General features: G+C 39.0%; 1 protein-coding gene across 3 annotated transcripts in view; it reads left to right on the forward strand.

Annotated features, from left to right (window-relative positions):
• The window catches only part of sbno2b (strawberry notch homolog 2b), a 58,652-nt gene that overhangs the window by 28,852 nt on the left and 11,237 nt on the right, over nt 1-18,563 (forward strand). For 2 of the 3 annotated variants that reach the window (XM_068319979.1, XM_068319981.1), the window contains 14 exons: nt 11,319-11,495; nt 12,736-12,822; nt 14,294-14,402; nt 14,551-14,711; nt 14,822-14,955; nt 15,140-15,230; nt 15,364-15,507; nt 15,604-15,721; nt 15,853-15,958; nt 16,148-16,301; nt 16,422-16,598; nt 16,733-16,830; nt 17,394-17,476; nt 17,737-17,919. In XM_068319979.1, the coding sequence (XP_068176080.1) occupies nt 11,319-11,495; nt 12,736-12,822; nt 14,294-14,402; nt 14,551-14,711; nt 14,822-14,955; nt 15,140-15,230; nt 15,364-15,507; nt 15,604-15,721; nt 15,853-15,958; nt 16,148-16,301; nt 16,422-16,598; nt 16,733-16,830; nt 17,394-17,476; nt 17,737-17,919 (1,822 nt within the window). The remainder of the gene's footprint in view (nt 1-11,318; nt 11,496-12,735; nt 12,823-14,293; nt 14,403-14,550; nt 14,712-14,821; nt 14,956-15,139; nt 15,231-15,363; nt 15,508-15,603; nt 15,722-15,852; nt 15,959-16,147; nt 16,302-16,421; nt 16,599-16,732; nt 16,831-17,393; nt 17,477-17,736; nt 17,920-18,563) is intronic. The other variant, XM_068319980.1, reaches the window with a different exon arrangement.

Raw genomic sequence — 18,563 nt, forward strand, 5'->3', positions numbered from 1 at the left:
GAAATAGATGACAACACCGGTTTTTCCTGTAAAACAACTTAAGAAATTCTTGAATACAGATGCCTAAAGGTTATTATCTTTTGGAGAAAACAATTATCTCTTTTTTCATTTTATGTCATAAAACTAACATATCGACTTGTGCTTCTTGTAAAAGGAAAAATACCAAGGAAGTTAACCCAGGTTTAGGGCTTGGCCTTTCTGGTGAAAACTGCCTGTTAGACAGAAAGTCAGGGTGTGAATTTTCTTTGTCCATCACCTGGTGTTTTTTCAGGCTGTCATTGTCAGCCAGGAACTATGACCAATAATTGCTTGTCTGTCCCCTTGCTGTCTCCCAGTAATTGCTATAACCTGATCCCTTTTCAGCTAAATGACACTTTGTATGTATTCTGTTTGTCTGGTCAATATACTCCTTGTTATACTGCAGTGTAAACTGAACTGCATTGTTCTTTTTTTTAAAAACATTTTTATTTCCCCCATCATTAGGCACCACAGCAGTAGTTTAATGACTTCATTGGTTCAATATTTGCTGAGCACATTTCCACTGAATTTCTAGTGAAACTGACTGACTAATATCAGAATTTCTTAACTCACAGTAATTTGAGAAATGGCAGTAACTGTTTTTCCAGTAGTTTATGTTAAAGGAAACCATTTTCATCAACATAGGAATAATAGCTGAGACCTCATATGATCCTGTATCCTGGGCTGGTTTGCAAGATTATCAATGTAATTGTACTGTATGTTGTAGGTCCTAATTGCACAAAATCTGTTTTGTGCAGTATTCAATTCACAAATTGTCATGTTTGTTGTTTTAAAAGTACTTTTAAAAAAATGATAGCTGAAAAATGTTTTGCTTGTTGAAATAGTTCTTTCTTTTCAGTTACATTTAGAGATTCCCTTACTTGTCATCTGTGTGATTGAGGACAAATCCACAGTAAAGTTGACAGACCTGAGGCAAATATGAGTGTCACCAGTAGCAGTTGTTTTTTTTTTCCCGGTGTAAATTTCCTGACCATTGTTTTAAAAGATATGTGAAAAAATCTGTATACCCTCTTGGTGGGCGCATGCCATCCAGTTCCCGGCATATCACCAGCAAGCATGACCTAGGCATTCAGCTTACGAGAAGTAATTAAGCAGTGGTGGTGTGGATGCATAACGGCATGGTGGCTACATTGGTGATTAGTAGCCTGCATGACATCTTAACCAATATGTAAGTACAGCTGCAGGAATTATGCTGAGTTTAGCAGCATTTTGCTGTGATTCAGTTGCGTGGAGGTACAGGGATGAAAAGAAAATCAGAGTGATAATCCTGCTAGTTATTTGTGGTTGTAAAAGCTCCTAATGCTATTTCTGTACAATGCATAATATAGAACTGCCAATATAGGGATAGCATCGTACCGATGTGGTGGATCATCTGGTAATACTGTTAACATGTGATTTCAGCCAATAATCATTATCTGCAATCTCATCAAAAGAAGAAATTCTCCCATCAACAGTATTTGTTAGTCTTTTCACATCATTTTTTTTATTTCAAAACAAGTATTTGATACGTCTATTTTTTTTTAATTAATTTAGATTGTGTCACCTATAAGAACAATTGAGTCACATATTTAAAAAATAAAACACAATAAACATGTCATGATAACTTGGTGCCTAAACATTAATTTGCTTCTTTTTTTTTGTGTTTTAAGACTGCCTGTAAGTGAAATAACTCTTTGTGTTCATCTCATTGAGCTGAAACCTAAATTTAATTTAAGCAATCTTGTGCCACTAGATCACCTGAAATCGGCCACCTCAAAAAAATTCTGTAGTTGATCCAACTTGTCTTTAAGGGTGCTTTCACACTAGACTCCTTTGGTCCAGATGTTTGGACTTTTAAATCGGCACCGAATTTTCATGTCTTTGAAGTCCCTCAGACCAGAGTCGAGATCAAATAACTCTACTTTTGTTTAACAAAAAGAGGTGATCTTGTTCTGGATCAAACTGAACAATGAATCAGATGCTTACAGTTTGAAAGCATTGTTTTGATGGGTTGGACCTTCCAACCAAGTATGGGCAACTGTAACCATCACCAGTAAGCAAAAGGAGAGAAATAACCTGAAGAAGAAAGAAATACAATGAGCAAGACATGACATACAAGTGAAAACACAAATATTTATTTTATCTTCGCAAGAATGTAATTGTTGAAGAGAGAGAACATATGGGAGAGTAATGCTACCTGAAGGGGGTATTTCAGAAAATGTGCCACTTTTACATATGAGAAAGACAAAATCCTGTTTTTGATGAACTGGATAATATTCATCAAGTACAGTGAGTCACAATCCATCAATAAATTATCTTTAATTTGATTTGATCTCATTTGCTTTGATTGACGAAATTCTAATTAGAAAACAAAGTTAAGCGGATCAAAATAATATTTGCTTGTATGTTAATGTAATTCCCTGTTTATGCTTTATCTGGTGACTTGTTTAGTGGATATATTTCTCTGTGTACATCTATAACAATTATTATTTTTTATATTTTCTTGTTTCTTTATGTTTTTATATAAATGCTTAGAAATGTAACTTGAAATAAAAAAGTGATGTACTGTATGTTTTTGTAAATGGACTGCATTCATTCCTGTCCTTGATGACTTTGTTAATTTAAAAAATAGCAATTAATCACAAAACAGAGTCATTGCATTGTACATAAAGGGTTAAAGTCTTGTTAACACAAAAAATAATATGGCTAAAACCACAATGTCTAATTTATTTGAATGTAATTTGATGTCTGAAAATCATCTGTAGACTCTTGTTGGCATCTCATCACTATGAGACTCAAATGTTGTTTGGTACTGTTAACATTAACAGGGCAATTTGCTGACGAGTAGTGACTTTTCCTTTGCGCCGACAACGTTTGTGACAACATGATATTTTGTCTACTGCCAAGTTGGTTGATTTCCTGGTTTACTGTCAGTCAGAACTTTGCCCCCCTCTTTCACTTGAAAAAGCAATTGAATGAACTTTTTCTGGAGAGGTCTCACTTTATAGCACTTGCTATACACTGTTTACTGTACATCACTTAACAAGTAAAAGTCCAGCTAATGTTAATCAGCACAAATACTGGAAATGAAAGACAGAAAATAAGTGACTTCTGTGAAGCATAAATGTTTTTTACCCCTCTGCTGGGTGTCACACTGCCCTGATGAGAATAGTTTTCAGGTCACTTAGTACCGTACTGGACTGAATTGTTATTGACCCTATTTTGTTTTCTTCTTGGTAGTGTGAGACTAACTCTTTAGGCACTGGTCATAGCATGTACTAAGTTTTTTTGGTTTTGTAACTGTAGATGGCTCACCCGATAGGATAAAAACCTGAAATATCCATCAGTCAACATGCATCATCATGTGCATCATTGAAACTTAACATGTTATAATAGTCACAGAGCATGTGTGCTCATGATTGTGGAAGAGTCCATTTCTCTCCCCACTTAGCAGTCATACTTGTTTAGGAACCAAATCAGTAACCTATGGGCAGCGATGCAATCCTCCTTGGTCACAGGTGGTAGTGCAGACTGACTGCAGAAGGTGTGTGTGTGTGTGTGTGTGTATGTGTGTGTGTGTGTGTGTGTGTGTGTGTGTGTGTGTGTGTGTGCGCGTGTGTGTGACTAGCATAGATATGTTCTAAATATGTAAATCCTCTTGTTACTGGTCTCCCATGTACAATAATTTTGTACAAGATACAGATGTCTAATTTTTTTTGCCACCTTTTCACTTTACTTAGGCAACACTCTAAATCTCCAATTTGGTCAGACAACAGGGTGAATGTAATGTCGTTGTGTGAAGTCAGGACATTTCAAAGTGTTGAGCAATGAACACAATTCCCTTGTTTGGTTTAGTATTAGATAACATTAATAGTTATTGTGTGGGTCATGGTCCATGAAATTGCTGCTAGTGTTTGCCCCTGTTGCAAAGCGGTCTGTGATACGTTAAATTTTGAAAGACTAAGCTGTCATCCTGCCTCAGCATTCCCCTCACAGCGCAGCACCCGAGACTCACGCTTGTGTGTGTGCGTGTGTGTGTGTGTGTGTGTGTGTGTGTGTGTGTGTGTGTGTGTGTGTGTGTTTTGTTTCTTGTGTTTTTAGTATTTCAAAAGGACCTCGTCTATCAGTTCAAGATGTGGGTTTCAAATATTGAGACATACATGCATGAATACCAACACGTCTCCATGGCAGCTTTCATCCTCATATACATAATAATGACATCTCTCAGTATTCCTTCAAGTTTTCTCAACTTCTGCTACATTTCATGTCAAGAATATGAATTTGAGTTGTTTTCTTGCAGTACTATAGAGCCTTGTCACCTTTTTTAGTTCTCTAGCGGTCAGCTCAGTATGAGCTTCAGGCTGTCCTACATACTCCACTAGGAGAACACTTCTATAAAGCAGCTCTGTTATTTGCTGGGATCTGAGACACCTGACATTGCATCCTTTTATTTTCCAGAACATATGAAAACACTGGAAAATTCCAGGAGGCTTGGGAGTAGCGAGCTGTCCCTGGCTGTTTCTACTCAGACTTGGCACTGCATGAAAGCTTTGCTGTCAGGATTGTCGGTCGAGGATAGGCAAGAATTAGAGCTCTGTGGCCTAGAGATTGCACGATCAGTTTTGTTTGACCCAAAAACTGGAAAATAAATAATCTAATTTCAATCTTGTCTTTGTCTTAAATTTCGTATATCTTTTTATTTCCAAATTTATCAGAACAATTATCTTAGGAGGGGGTCAACCAGGTCTTTACAAATTAAAAAAAAAATGAAGTGCTTGATTAGAAACTGTTCTCTGAGACTCTTTAACATCAGTTCTAGCTTGATGACATTTCTAAGTGGAGCATTTCAAACAAATCCAGCATGGGATTGACTCCATCTGTGTCCCCCTCCCAACCCACTCATACAGAAGTTTGCTGATGGTGCAAACATGGAGAATGACTAATGTGTTAACTTGGAAAATTTGAGCTTGGGGGTGAGCGATAATGTTAAATAAACATTTAAGTCAGCAATGATCAAAGTCGCTTTCTAGCTGAAAAGAGGTAAATGGAGACAGACGACAGCGATGGTTGTGTGAGCTCCAGAGTGACTGGAGGGATGCGGTGTCCTGTGGATGTACACAGCAGAGAATTTGAGACAGAAAGAGTTGTTGTTAAACTGATTTATGGCAGTTATGTTTAAAAAAACAATTCTAATCCTGTGGGGAGGTGCCACATCGCTCTGTTTTTTTATGCATTATGTTTACACATTATCCTGTCGCTGGCATGCGTTGGTGTAGTTTCTTCACATCCCTTCTTCTTTTCCTTTAGGCTTTTCCCTTCAGTGGTCGCCACAGCGAATCAGTTGCCTCCATCTAACCCTGTCTTCTGCATCCTCTTCTCTCACACCAACTACCTTCATGTCCTCTTTCACTACATCCATAAACCTCCTCTTTGGTCTTCCTCTAGGTCTCCTGCCTGGCAGTTCAAAACTCAAAATCCCTGAACAATTTGAAACAGACACATACCCACAGCGTACTTAGGTAGTGGCATGAGAATGGTGTCTGTGAAGCAATGGCATCATCAGATCCTGACACAGGTTGCACGGAAAAGTGGAAAAAATGGAATTTTTATACTAAAACATGGTTAGTTTGAAATGAAATGCACAAGGAGCACTACTGGGATTCTAAAGACTAATATGAGAACATATGGTAACTGAACAGTCCTTTAGGTTGTCTGTGAAGTTTGCATAACAAAATGTAAAACTTTCCATGTGTGCTCATAAAATTGCAATGCTTTATTGACATCTTGGCTCCTGTGTCACATCTCTGTGGCAGAAGAAGCGTTATGCGTGTCTGTTTGTGGAAGTCTTTGAGTCATTTTAATCACTTCAATACTGAATTTAACTGCTTTGGGTTTTCCCAATAACAAATCAGTCAGAGGTCTAGTTCGCCAAAGATTCCGTCTGCTTCAGGTCTGTAAGACAGTCAGAGAAAAATACAGAGCTGTACTATAAAACATCATGCACACACACACACACGCACGTATGCACACACACATACACACACACACACACGCACACACACACACACACACACACACACACACACACACACACACACACACACACACACACACACAGGCCATCAATCTGGCCCTGTTGTCTTCATGTCTTCATAGACAAGGTCAAAAGCTGATCCCAAGTGAGAGAGCCTGAGGCAGGGCCTGTTTTAGTCGGCTAATTGTGAGTGTTTTGGGGGATGGGGGTTAATAACCAACTGACCAACCAGCCACAGATTAGTGTGTGGCTTTCCTCTGCTTAGATCATTGATCAGTTGATCTTATGGTACACTTAATTTGGCGGTACCTGAAGAACACTTTGTATGTATTTTTAGCCCTCAGATTCCTGATTGAGATTATGACTGACACCTACCCCCCAACCTGACAACCAGCTTTGCTTTTATTGCTGCAGCAAAGGTTTATATGCTTAGGCATGATTTACAGCCATTCAGAATAGTGAAGAGAGGTTTGAGGATATATCCTCATTTAACTACATGACAGCAATGTTTTCCAAAAAAAGTTTTGATAGCAGTGAAAATTAAGTGTTCCAGAGAACCCGATCCTGCTGTACAAGCTGTGGAGAAACAAATCTAGGATGAAAAGACAATGAGAGGTTGAAATGGAAGAGATGGGTGGTGGAGTTTAAAAGCGGGAGACGTTAAGGTAGAGTTGACAAAATTGTATGGGTGAGACTGTGGGGTCATTTGAGGCATGTGTTTGTGTATATATGCAGGTGGTTGTGTGGGGTAGGTGAAAGGCCAGGGTGACTTGCTTCCTGTCTTTAGAAAAGCAGCCAATTTGGCAATGTGTAGGAGGGGAAAGCCCTGTCCTGGTCTGCCTTTCTGGAGCCTCAGTCTGGTCTTTCTCTAAGACAGGTTACTGAGTTTAACATGATATTGCCTGGAAATACACACAGGAGTTTTTACCTGCAGCTTTGTTTACTTTTTAGTCTTACTTAAACCAAATGCAGAAAAAGCAGCTTCTTTGTGAGGCTGGTTCAGAATAACCAAGTTTAATTTACCCATGAACTCCACCAAGAAGGATTGGGAGTGACTTCACTTGGAATTCTACTGTGGAGCCATTCTTGCACTAATAACAATGTGTTGCTATACCATCCGCTATCTATATTTCCAAAATACCACAGTGAGTTCTGTTGAGAAATAGCATGTTATTTGGCTGCACCAATTTGGACAGAAAAATCAAAAAATAAAGATTAGTTTAAAACTCTATTTAACCAGGAAGTCCCATTGATATTAAAAATCTAACATAATCCAGTTTATCTGGAACTGTGTTCTACTCAGCTATTCTTTTAAGGATATGTGCTTAAGGAAGATTCCCATCTGAGAAAACTTTCTGCCTGTCGTTGATGGGGTTCATGGTTAGAGAATTTTTTCCCTTAAATAGTAAAGAACAACATTAACAGGCAAATGTACAGAGGCCATGTCAGTAGTATTATTTATGAAGATAGTGTTGTTGGACTTCCTTGTTTGGCCACGCCTGTATCGAATGTCTGTGTCGTAACGTGAATCATGGTATCAGGATGGAATCTTCTTCACTTCTCTGAAGGCAGCTGTAGTGACATCAGAGGTGCACAGAAATACCTTTTGGTAATTATTATTATTTATTTTACCCTGAATACATTGTGATCACAGACTCACTGGGCTATTCTTTGAAGAGTGGGGCATTGTGTTACTTTCTGATTAATTATCATACTGTAACTAAAACTCCATCAGATGATCATGATGCCCTGCTGCTTTTGGTCAGGTCATGTCTAGAAGTGTATTTTTCCTTTTTTTTTATTTTTAAAGCATTTAAAACGCTACCACAACCATGATCAGCTCTGCAGGCACTTTGTGAACTGAAGTTTTGCTGACAATTTTAACTGCTGTGTGCCTCCATTAATCACGTTCAGGCATAAAACGGTCATTATCCATACACTCAAACACAATTTACTGCTTGTGTGTGTGTGTGTGTGTCTGTGTGTGTGTGTGTGTGTGTGTGTGTGTGTGTGTGTGTGTGTGTGTGTGTGTGTGTGTGTGTGTATGTGTGTGTGTGTGTGTGTGTGTGTGTGTGTGTGTGTGTGTGTGTGTGTGTGTGTGTGTGAGAGGGTGTGTGTGTGTGTGTGTGTTAAGCTTTATACAAGGCATCTCACTGTATGTCTAGTACATGGTTATTTTGTACACGCACACACACACACACACACACACACACACACACACACACACACACACACACACACACACACAATATAGACATTAACATACTGTATACTGGCTTATGCATTTATGGCAAAAAAGAAACTGACATGGAAGACGAACATGTGTGTCTGCATATGTAATATATAATATACATTATTATGCAGTATAATATGTATATATGCAGACACATGATTTTCCTTTTCCTTACTCCTGGAAATTAGAATAGACACCAAGCACATTTCATCTGATGCTAATTTTCCCCACAGAAGCACACATTTAGATGTCTTTTAATCTCTGAGCAGTGAAAAGGAGAGCGAGACAGAGAGGCGGGATTAGTAATTATATGGTTGTGTGGCTGTGTGCTGTGGAAGGAGGCAGATTAGCATCAGAGCAGTTGGAATTCAAGCCTTATCTCTGTTTGGCAGGAGCCCAGTCTTTGGAACAGTAGATGAACTAGTCCAGGGTACGGTCCTGTAGAGGGACAAACACTGCCGCCTCTGTTACGCTCTGCTGAGTAACTCGATTAGCATGGAGCTGAGGTCAGCCATGTCTCAGCACCGACCAACCTGCTAAAGTGGTGTGTGATAGCTGTGATCGGGGACTGATAATCATCCGTATCTAGTTAAATGTGCTCTTCTGCATGAATTTGTCAGCCCTTAAAAACGCAGACAATACATATGCATATTTATAGAACAAGTTGTTTTGAGGCTAGTTTCTTCACAAACTTGAAATCATTCATTGTAATTGAGCACATTTAATAGGCAAGGTTTTCACGACAGATGTTTTCAAACTGAAAGTGGTCATGGTAGCACTGTACTGTAACTATACAGTAGTTTTTTTTTTAAAAACAAATCTAAAGATGTAACTTTTTTCTGTTCTTTTGATTAAGTGTCTGCCATTTATGCTTATTTCTGCAATGTGCCTTTGGTGACTTGCTATCCTTTTTGTGAGCTTTATTTTGTGAGACAGCAATCAGGTGGGTTACGGAGAAAATCAGGTGTGAGGAAAAACAAAGCGGATGGAGTGAGGAAATGTGGCAGAAAGATGTGTTAGCCTATGGTTATCATTATAAATTATTTATCTTGACCTGGCAGCTTAACATACGCTCAACCAAAGCTTCACATACAGTCTGTAGAATACTAATATGTTCGGATAATTCATGCATCCCACAGTATTCATATGAGCACCAGCTTGTCTTGATCATCTATTAACATTCTAACCACTGGTGTGAAGAACAGATCATTCTCATATTCATCCTCACTACTGCATACCCACTATGACACTGCCCCAGTCCTAGTCTGTATATCATCTTAGACTGACAGCTGCATACTTGTGGAACTCTGGGACACAACTATAGAATTGTTAGATTTCACTAAGCTTGGCTGTGAGGCAAAAGAAGATTGAGAACTGGTCCTTATCAGGTCCTGAGATCCTGAGGAGGAGTTTTGTTTTTTGTGTTGATTGAGTTCTGTTCACACTGATACAACTTAATAAGAGTAATATCAATGAAAGATAGAGTTAAAATATTAAATAATAATAATAACCCATTAACTGAGCTAAATAAAGTTTTTATTCATATGGTTTGAAATGTCTAAGCCCTGGAACAAATTATGTTGATGACCTCTCTACTGCTGAGACTACTTGCATGCCTGATCTTGTTTGACAGAAGTATATGCACACGTGTGTACACACACACACACACACACACACATGCGTGCACACACATACCGAAAGAGAAAATGTAAGTAATGTAGAGAGGGAGCGATAAAGGGAGAGCCACGAACTTAGAGTTCCCAGATAAGCTGACTAGTTTAACCTTGAAAACCTTGGAAAGAGTGCTTTTACACTCTTTCCAATTCACAAACACTCCCGGGTTTTGGTCATTGAATTGTTTTTGTGATGTCAGATGACGAAAATATGTTCATGTTTATGTATCTCACTGCTGCCTTCCTCCCTCAGTGGGCCCCATTCCCACTTGATGTCGTCATGTTAGCACCAAGAGCTCTATGTCTTGTGTTCTCATGCCTGAAACATTTTTACTGATAGTCACGTCAGAATCAACGCAGATTCTAATCAATAATTGATTATAGCATATTTTTGATAGCGAGACATCATTCAAACAAATAATTTTTCAGATTTGAATAAAGTCTAACATTTGTTATAAAATTAATCGTCAGTAAGAATATTGTTCTTCAATCTTACTTGTCAACTCTTGTCTTTCTTGCAGTATGTTTATTTTTTAGACATGCCATAAGAAACCTTTTAAACATTTCAAAGGGAATGTTACAAAGATCTGTGCACTACATGCATGGATATTTGCTTTGCATGAATGTGTACCATTCAATCCTGCTTCATGGTCCTCTGGAGAATTTAATTTGAAGTTGGTGATGTGGGAACTTCCACTCCTGGAATAGCATAAATATACAAACATATAATCACACTGAGGACTACACACAATGAAGAGTGGAGATCCTAACCCACACTTTAAAAAAGACCACTCCTCCGTTCAACTTGTCATCATTAAATATGTTCTCTCATCTTCATCTCCACTCAGTCCCTATCTCACTGCAGCCGTTTTTGTTCATGTGAGATCCTTAAAATATTTTTTTACAGGAAGTTACAGAAGCAGTTAAGGGCATGGCGTGCTAATGACTAGCGTAGGATATGAGTAGAGGGGCAACTAGAGATTAGCCATGGCTGACACAAGTGACACGCACAATCACAAACACCCTTATTATGCTGACCATTCATTATTTTTTTTGTGCTAGCTTTCACACATTTGTGTGTGATGACATTTTGTTAAGGCTTCTTCTTCCCAAAAAAAGGTGCAGTATTGGCTACAATCTATAATGTGCTATCTTTATTATCTTTTTGCTAATTCTTAGGTATGGACTTATTGTTTTTGTGCTGAACTGTGTGCTCCTTTTGATACTTAGGATTTGTAGTACTGCTGGCTGTTTGAGAATATGCAGTTTCAAAATATTGAACTGTTTAAATTGACAGTTGTGAGTGTGTGTTTGGGCTGTTTCAGAGGCTGTACATACAATGTCTTTTTTTATTTTTCAGGATCTGTCCTGCATCGATGACCTCTCCACAAACTCCCTGTTCTCCTCTCCGACGGACTCGCTGTCGGAGTATGCTGATGCCCAGTCCTTCATCAGTACAGACAACCTGGACACAGTGCCCACCTTGTGGGATGTCAACACTAGTACCACCACCACACCAGCACAGAGCCAGCTAGAGGTACATAGCAAGTCCTCACACAGAGATTCCACGACCAAAAACTCTTCTGCCAACATCGACTGGCTCCAAGGAGGATAATATCATCCATAAGTCAGACATAATTTGAATGAGTTTCATGCTTTTTAATGCTATGAAGTTAGTCATTGAAGGTTTCCTTTATCCTCAATAATATGCTCGACAAATAATGGTTTACCGCCACTCACCACAAAACTATTTTAATTATTGTCTCCACAACATTTGTACATTTGAATAAATAACAAGCTTTGTGCTCCATCCCGACCACAATATTTTAAACCCTTGACCAGTGGTTTCAAAGAATTGAATTCTTACCACACCAGTCTGTTGAAGTCTACCATTCTCCCAAGCCTTCGCCCTCGCAGATTGTGTAACAACCTAAGAGCACAAACATTACCACAGAGACCAGACCATTTGAAAAAATGAGCCTTTGCAATATTGTTAGGAATTCTGTACAATACTGGAACACTTTGTGAACTCCAACTCTTTGAATAGATTGTATGTTACAAATATTTTTGTATTTTGGTAGTTGTTTTTCTGTTTTTCATCTCAAAGTTTCAAGGTTCAAATACAGTGATGGGCTGCTGCAAGATATTTTGAAATTGCAGCTGCAGTATTCTATGAGTCGGGATCACATGATTCCATGTGACTTACGACTCCCAATGTTGCACATGGATGGAGAATTTTTAATTAGGGTTCCTTCCCAAAAACAATTTTTTTGCTTGATATTTATCTTACTAGTAATTTTTATTTGGATACACTACAGAGATGTGACTAATAATCAAACATAATTTCTGATATGCTGTCCCCACTAAGAACCTTCCCCTATACCTGCTCGCTGTGCTGTGGAGGCCTCTTTGAATCAATCTCGTCCAGTACCTTTGTGATATGAATCTGAGTGCATTTATTTCCCCTGCCTTCTGAAAGCCTTTTATAGTTTCCTTTTCATTCCGCCTTCATTTCATGCATTATGTTTCCCAGACAGACACAACTTTAACTGCCTTTTGTTGTTATTGATGTCTTTTCACTGCCATACAAAAAACCACATTTTGTGGAGTGCTCTCTCATCACACATCAATCTCCAGTGCCCACCTACACACTCCTCGTGTATATACAGATAATACACACGTGCAGCCGTTACTCATTTTTTTTGTTCCTCTTTTGTTGTGCATTATCACCAATTTTATTTGTGTTTCTATTTCTTCATTTTATATTTTTTTGACAGCTGAATGGCACCGGCAGGTTTCAGGGCTTGGCCAGCTTGGATGATATAACTGCTATTATCAGCACACCACCTTTAGGAGGATTCCAGGTAGCCAAACAAGCCTCTCCTATCTGATGTCTAAAATGAAACCACGTTTTATTTCTAAATGAGCTTTTTTATTAGCATTTCTAACCTTTTTACACATACAGTATGTTCATTATGCTACAGTTTTAAGCAGTGCTAATGGACCCGTCTAACATGATATCACATATTTGGGGCATGTGCAGCTACCACTATCTTTGAGGAAACTAACAGTTGGGTGTAAATACAGCACTTGAGTGATTTCAAATCCAAGTTTTTACAAAGGAATTACCTGGACAGTGATTAACTCATATACTGTGGGTTTGTTTTTACCGGTCGAATCAAATAGGAGCAGAACGTCTAATCACATCTCACCTTCAGTGATCACTGAACCAAGAGGAAAATGAGGTGATTTGTTGATTGCTAAGCATCATCCAAACTCACTTAATTCTATTCATAAGGTTTGGTACATTACATAATTTTCGTGTCTAATAAATTTAAATGCAAATTTGTGAGGAAAATCAAAAGTTTTCAGTGCTAGTTATTAATTGTCATAAACATGAGGCACATGGTTTTTTCTGGGCACAGCAGACAGCCTTCACCCAGACGATACAAACTGTCTGTTGGCTGTCAAATTCTTAATAGCCTCACCATTTGTAAGCAATTTGTTTGATTAATAGAAATTTTTTTAAAAAGTAATTAAAAAACACTTAATGATGTGGCAATATGTAGCTTTGGCTCATGAGCTTATGTCTGCAAGCCACTCTATTTCTCCACACACTTACGGATCAATATTATCAACCAACCTTATGTTGTCACAATGTCGACCTCACATAGCTGACGTCAGTGATGTTTGCCCAGAAGTGGAGAATTACTTAAAATTACAAGTTGGTTAAACTGTTCTATTTACATGTGTCTTTACAACACAAGATATGTGATATCAGTCTTAGACTTAAGGGCCACATTTTGACAGTTAATTTATAAAGGCGTTGCCTGGCAGCGCCTTTATATGAGTGAAATTATAGTGCTTGTACTCTCTCTAAAAGTCAGTGTTACTGCTGCTGATAAGAGTATTACGTGTTGTATGTATTTTCCATTCATCGTGAGCACATAGCATTGTTTTCTTTAAACATGAACAAATCATAGCCAGGCTAACGTGAACCTCAAAATGGGAACCTTTGTGCATTTCCAGATTCTCAGATAGCATCAATCTAATTTTGCCTGAAAAGCTCTCCTCATCAACATTTTTCCAAAGCATCTCTCATTCTTCAGCTGATTTTATGATCCATTCCATTTCATATGTTCCTGTTGCCCTAGTGAACCTTCCTTGATTAGATGTTCCCTGATAACACTTTACTAATTACTCACCTTCCTCTGACTTACAGCTCCTGTCTCTTTCTTAACACACTTTCAGTTAAACTGAAACTAGAAGCATTATTTTCACATGAGGATAGTATTAATATGAATTCTAATACTGAAGTCTCTGTTTTATTCCCAGGGTCAGAGAACTCAGCCGCCACCAGAGGAGGAAGATGCTGATGCTGAGGAAGAGGAGACAGAGGAACTGGGTCATGTAGACACATATGCAGAGTACAGACCTTCCAAATGTAGGTCACCAGACAGAATGTCAACATGTAGTTAATATATTTTCACTCTCATCCCTTATTCCTCTTCTTAATAAGACATTATAGTAGTTTATTGTTAACATGTCAAAGCTGTCGCTTTTTTAAACTTCACATTTTCGTCTCTCCTCAGCCACCATAGGAATCTCTCATCCTGACATAGTGGTGGAGACCAACACACTATCAAGTGTCCCTCCTCCTGATATCACATACACTCTGTCCATCCCAGAGGCAATTATTAACTGTGGCCTGCTGTCCGCTCTGCAGCTAGAGGCCATCATCTACGCCTGCCAGGTACAAACACAAACATTACAGCACATTAAACACTTGTTCAATTGGGATCAATTACCGTGTTTGGTTATGCATGCATCTCCATCACTATGTTTTATTTTGTGTGTGCTCAGCAACACGAGGTCATCCTTCAGAATAACCAGAGGGCAGGCTTCCTGATCGGAGATGGGGCAGGAGTCGGTAAGGGACGCACTGTGGCAGGAATCATCCTGGAGAACTACCTTAAGGGAAGGAAGAAAGCACTATGGTAAGAGAGGTTTACAACTATGGTAAGAGAGGTTTATAACTCTGGTGTTCCATGTTAACAGATCATGAAGCTACAAGTAAAGCTAAAACACTGTTCCACTATGCTTTATGTACTGATTTATATGGGTATGTTGAGCATGTAGAAGCTTGTTTGTTAAAAAAGTTTTGGTCTTTTCTACCCTCAGGTTCAGCATATCCAATGACCTGAAATTTGATGCAGAGAGAGATCTCAAAGATATAGATGCATCCAATATTCCTGTGCATGCCTTAAACAAGGTGAGTCAAGTTCATTTCATTCATTGAGGTGAGAAGAAAATTAAATGATCTCTGTTTGGGGACAGCATTGTTCTGTAGATGTACGTATACATCTCAACACATACTCTTTTTGTATGAATGTTTGGTTTCATAGATTAAGTATGGAGACACAGCTACCTCAGAAGGAGTCCTGTTTGCAACTTACTCTGCACTGATTGGAGAGAGCCAAGCAGGAGGGCAGCACAGAACCAGGATTAAACAGATCCTCGACTGGTGCAAGCCAGACTTTGATGGAGTTGTATCCTTTAATCCCAAAAAACTTTGCATCTAAAAGTCATCTCTAAAACTGTCATTTGCCTTTTGAGATGTTTTCCCTTGACCGTTCTAATCACAGATTATTTTTGATGAATGCCACAAAGCCAAGAATGCCACATCTACAAAGATGGGCAAGGCAGTACTTGACCTGCAAAACAAGCTGCCACGGGCCAGAGTTGTGTATGCCAGTGCCACAGGTAGGCTGACACAGAAAATCACACAAACACACACACACACACACACACACACACACACACACACACACACGCAACTAACTCAAAATTAAGCAATAAATTTAAAATACATATTTTTGAAACCTCTGCCCCAGGTGCCTCTGAGCCAAAGAACATGATCTACATGAGCCGCCTGGGAATCTGGGGTGAGGGCACGCCCTTCAGAGCATTTGATGACTTCCTGCACGCCATCGAGAAGAGGTTTGTGTGGGGGACGTCTTCCAGAATTTCACTCCAAGCATTGTGTTTGCAGAGAGCCTTTCAATCATGTGGACACATTTCCTGAAATTGCTGGGCTTACTGGAAAATACCTTACCATCAGTTTGTGGTAATGTCTGGTTTACCCATGAGGAACTTATGCTGAGTGATTTTTATGGCATTTGTGTACAGAGGTGTTGGCGCCATGGAAATTGTTGCCATGGACATGAAAGTGAGTGGGATGTACATCGCCAGGCAGCTGAGCTTCTCAGGGGTGTCTTTCCGCATAGAAGAGATCGGACTGGACAGCGACTTCAAACTTGTCTATAACAAAGCTGCCAGACTGGTGAGAGTCATGCCTCTCACAGATGTTACGTTTTTTGCCTACATTTTTATTGATCATTTGTGAGAAATAGTTTTAAAAAAAAACACTAGTTTAAAATGACATGGTGGAATATGTGTCCAGTGGGCAGAGGCTTTGCAGGTGTTCATGCGTGCAGCTGATGAACTAGGGCTGGTCAGCAGGAAGTCACTCTGGGGCCAGTTCTGGTCCTCTCACCAGCGCTTCTTCAAATACCTCTGCATAGCTGCCAAGGTCCGCTGCCTGGTTGAGCTGGCCCTAAAAGAGTTGGAGGCCGGAAAGGTCAGAAAAACATAGTGTTGTATGGTATCTTTTCAAAATTGTTTTTATTAATGGCCTGTCATGTTGCACAATCTAGTCCCTTAAGCGGTATTATTGTTCTTTTGTTAATGTGTGTCTGTTTTGCTCCATTACAGTGCATTGTGATTGGGCTGCAGTCTACTGGAGAGTCCCGCACCAGAGAAGTCCTGGATGAGAACGACGGGCATCTAGATAGATTTGTTTCTGCCGCAGAGTAAGTGAAAAACAGCATGATCCTTGTTTGATTACCTGAAAAGCTGTACAGTGTGCCCTCGTTACTCGCGGTTAATGCGTTCCAGGAACTACATGCGAATAAAGAATTCTGCGATAGAGCGACAAACTATTTATCTTGTTATTTACAGTAATCTAAACGTTTTTGAACACTCCCCATACTGATATTAAACCACCTTCTATCTGTATTAACTTCTCCCACACTCTTATCGACTGTTTAAAGCACATTCGTGTCTCACGGAAGTCCAAGACTCACGGAATGTAGCGCACTTCCGGATGCTGTCAGCCAATAGAATGTGCGTACTGTATCATGTGACTGCCTACCAAAAATCCAAGATGAGGTGAAGTCACGAGTGTTAACGCGCAAATGCGCGAGGGTGCACTGTATTAGATCACAAACATGATTCTCCATCTGTCAGCACCTCACACCTATAACAAGGCTAAATCAGGACTATGCAGTGTCTAACTACCAGAAGTTCCTCATGTTGTCACGGTCCCTTTGTTACCAGAATATTTTTTATTCCTTGTTTTTCTTCTTTCTTTTAGGGGAGTATTCCAGTCTCTTGTAACCAAACACTTCCCGTCAGAGAAACAAAGAAGGGAGAAAGCACCAGGAAATAAGAGAAAACGTAAGTGACTAGGAAGACAGCATTCCTGAATGGTTTGGGAAAAGTTGTAATATTTTCTTTACTCTTACGCAATGTAGCCCAAGCTCAGCGGACATGTCAAGTATTTGCAATTAAATCTAATTTAATGGTCAAGATTTTTTTCCCTTGGTATCACCCTCTCTCTTCCAGCCTGCAGAACTCATTAAATATTTGCCAAAAATTATGTAAAGGTTTCTTTTTTACTTGTATTCCTAAATTATAACATTGTGGCTTCCTATCAGGAAAGCCAAGATTTCGGCAGCCTAAGATTCCCAAACATACCGTGGACATTGGCGGAGTCATCAACATTAGCGATGACAGCAGCAGTGACTCTGATGGCATGGACACAGACTCCAACTCATCACCAGACTCCCTTCTAGACAACGATGATGTCATCTTTGTTAACCACACCAGCTGCCAGACAGGTAAGGACATGTGTCTTTTCTCTGCTATGTTTGCAGAAGCATGGATACACGAGTAGCTCATATATTCTAAACTCAACAAACCCAAAGTCAGTTTCAAAACAGTGTTTTTGTGCTAAGCCTTAGTTTTTCACTTGTTTAGAAAGTAATTAATATTTTTTGGGATCTGTTTTGGTTTTAACAGTACCTTGAATTTTTACATGTTGGGTACAAATGGACAAGTTGGTAGCTTTTATAAAATTTTGCAAGCTTTGATTTGTTTTCTTTGCAGTCATCACATTTCACGATGTGTTCAGTACACATCCTGAAAATAAATACTGTAGAGGAGACAAACTTAGGTGGTAGAGACATTTATAATCAAGTGATATCAGTTCATGATATTATCACACCATTAGCATTTGAATATTTGCTAATAACCAATGTATGTTTTGTATAACAAGTATTACATGTCTTTCATTGTTCCCACATCACACCGCCACCCCTCTAAAACACCTATTTGCGATGAAAATACAAAAACATCACTGTGCCTCTTTTGATTCAGAAAATATACATTTTAAGAATATTTTTTTAAATATCCAGCAATTTAAGGAACTGCAATTCCAAGTGTTTTGGGAGGAAAAGATAAAAATTAGATCATAGTATTCCGT

This window comes from Antennarius striatus, chromosome 7, assembly GCF_040054535.1.
Source record: "Antennarius striatus isolate MH-2024 chromosome 7, ASM4005453v1, whole genome shotgun sequence".
In the NCBI taxonomy this organism is placed as follows: Eukaryota; Metazoa; Chordata; class Actinopteri; order Lophiiformes; family Antennariidae; genus Antennarius; species Antennarius striatus.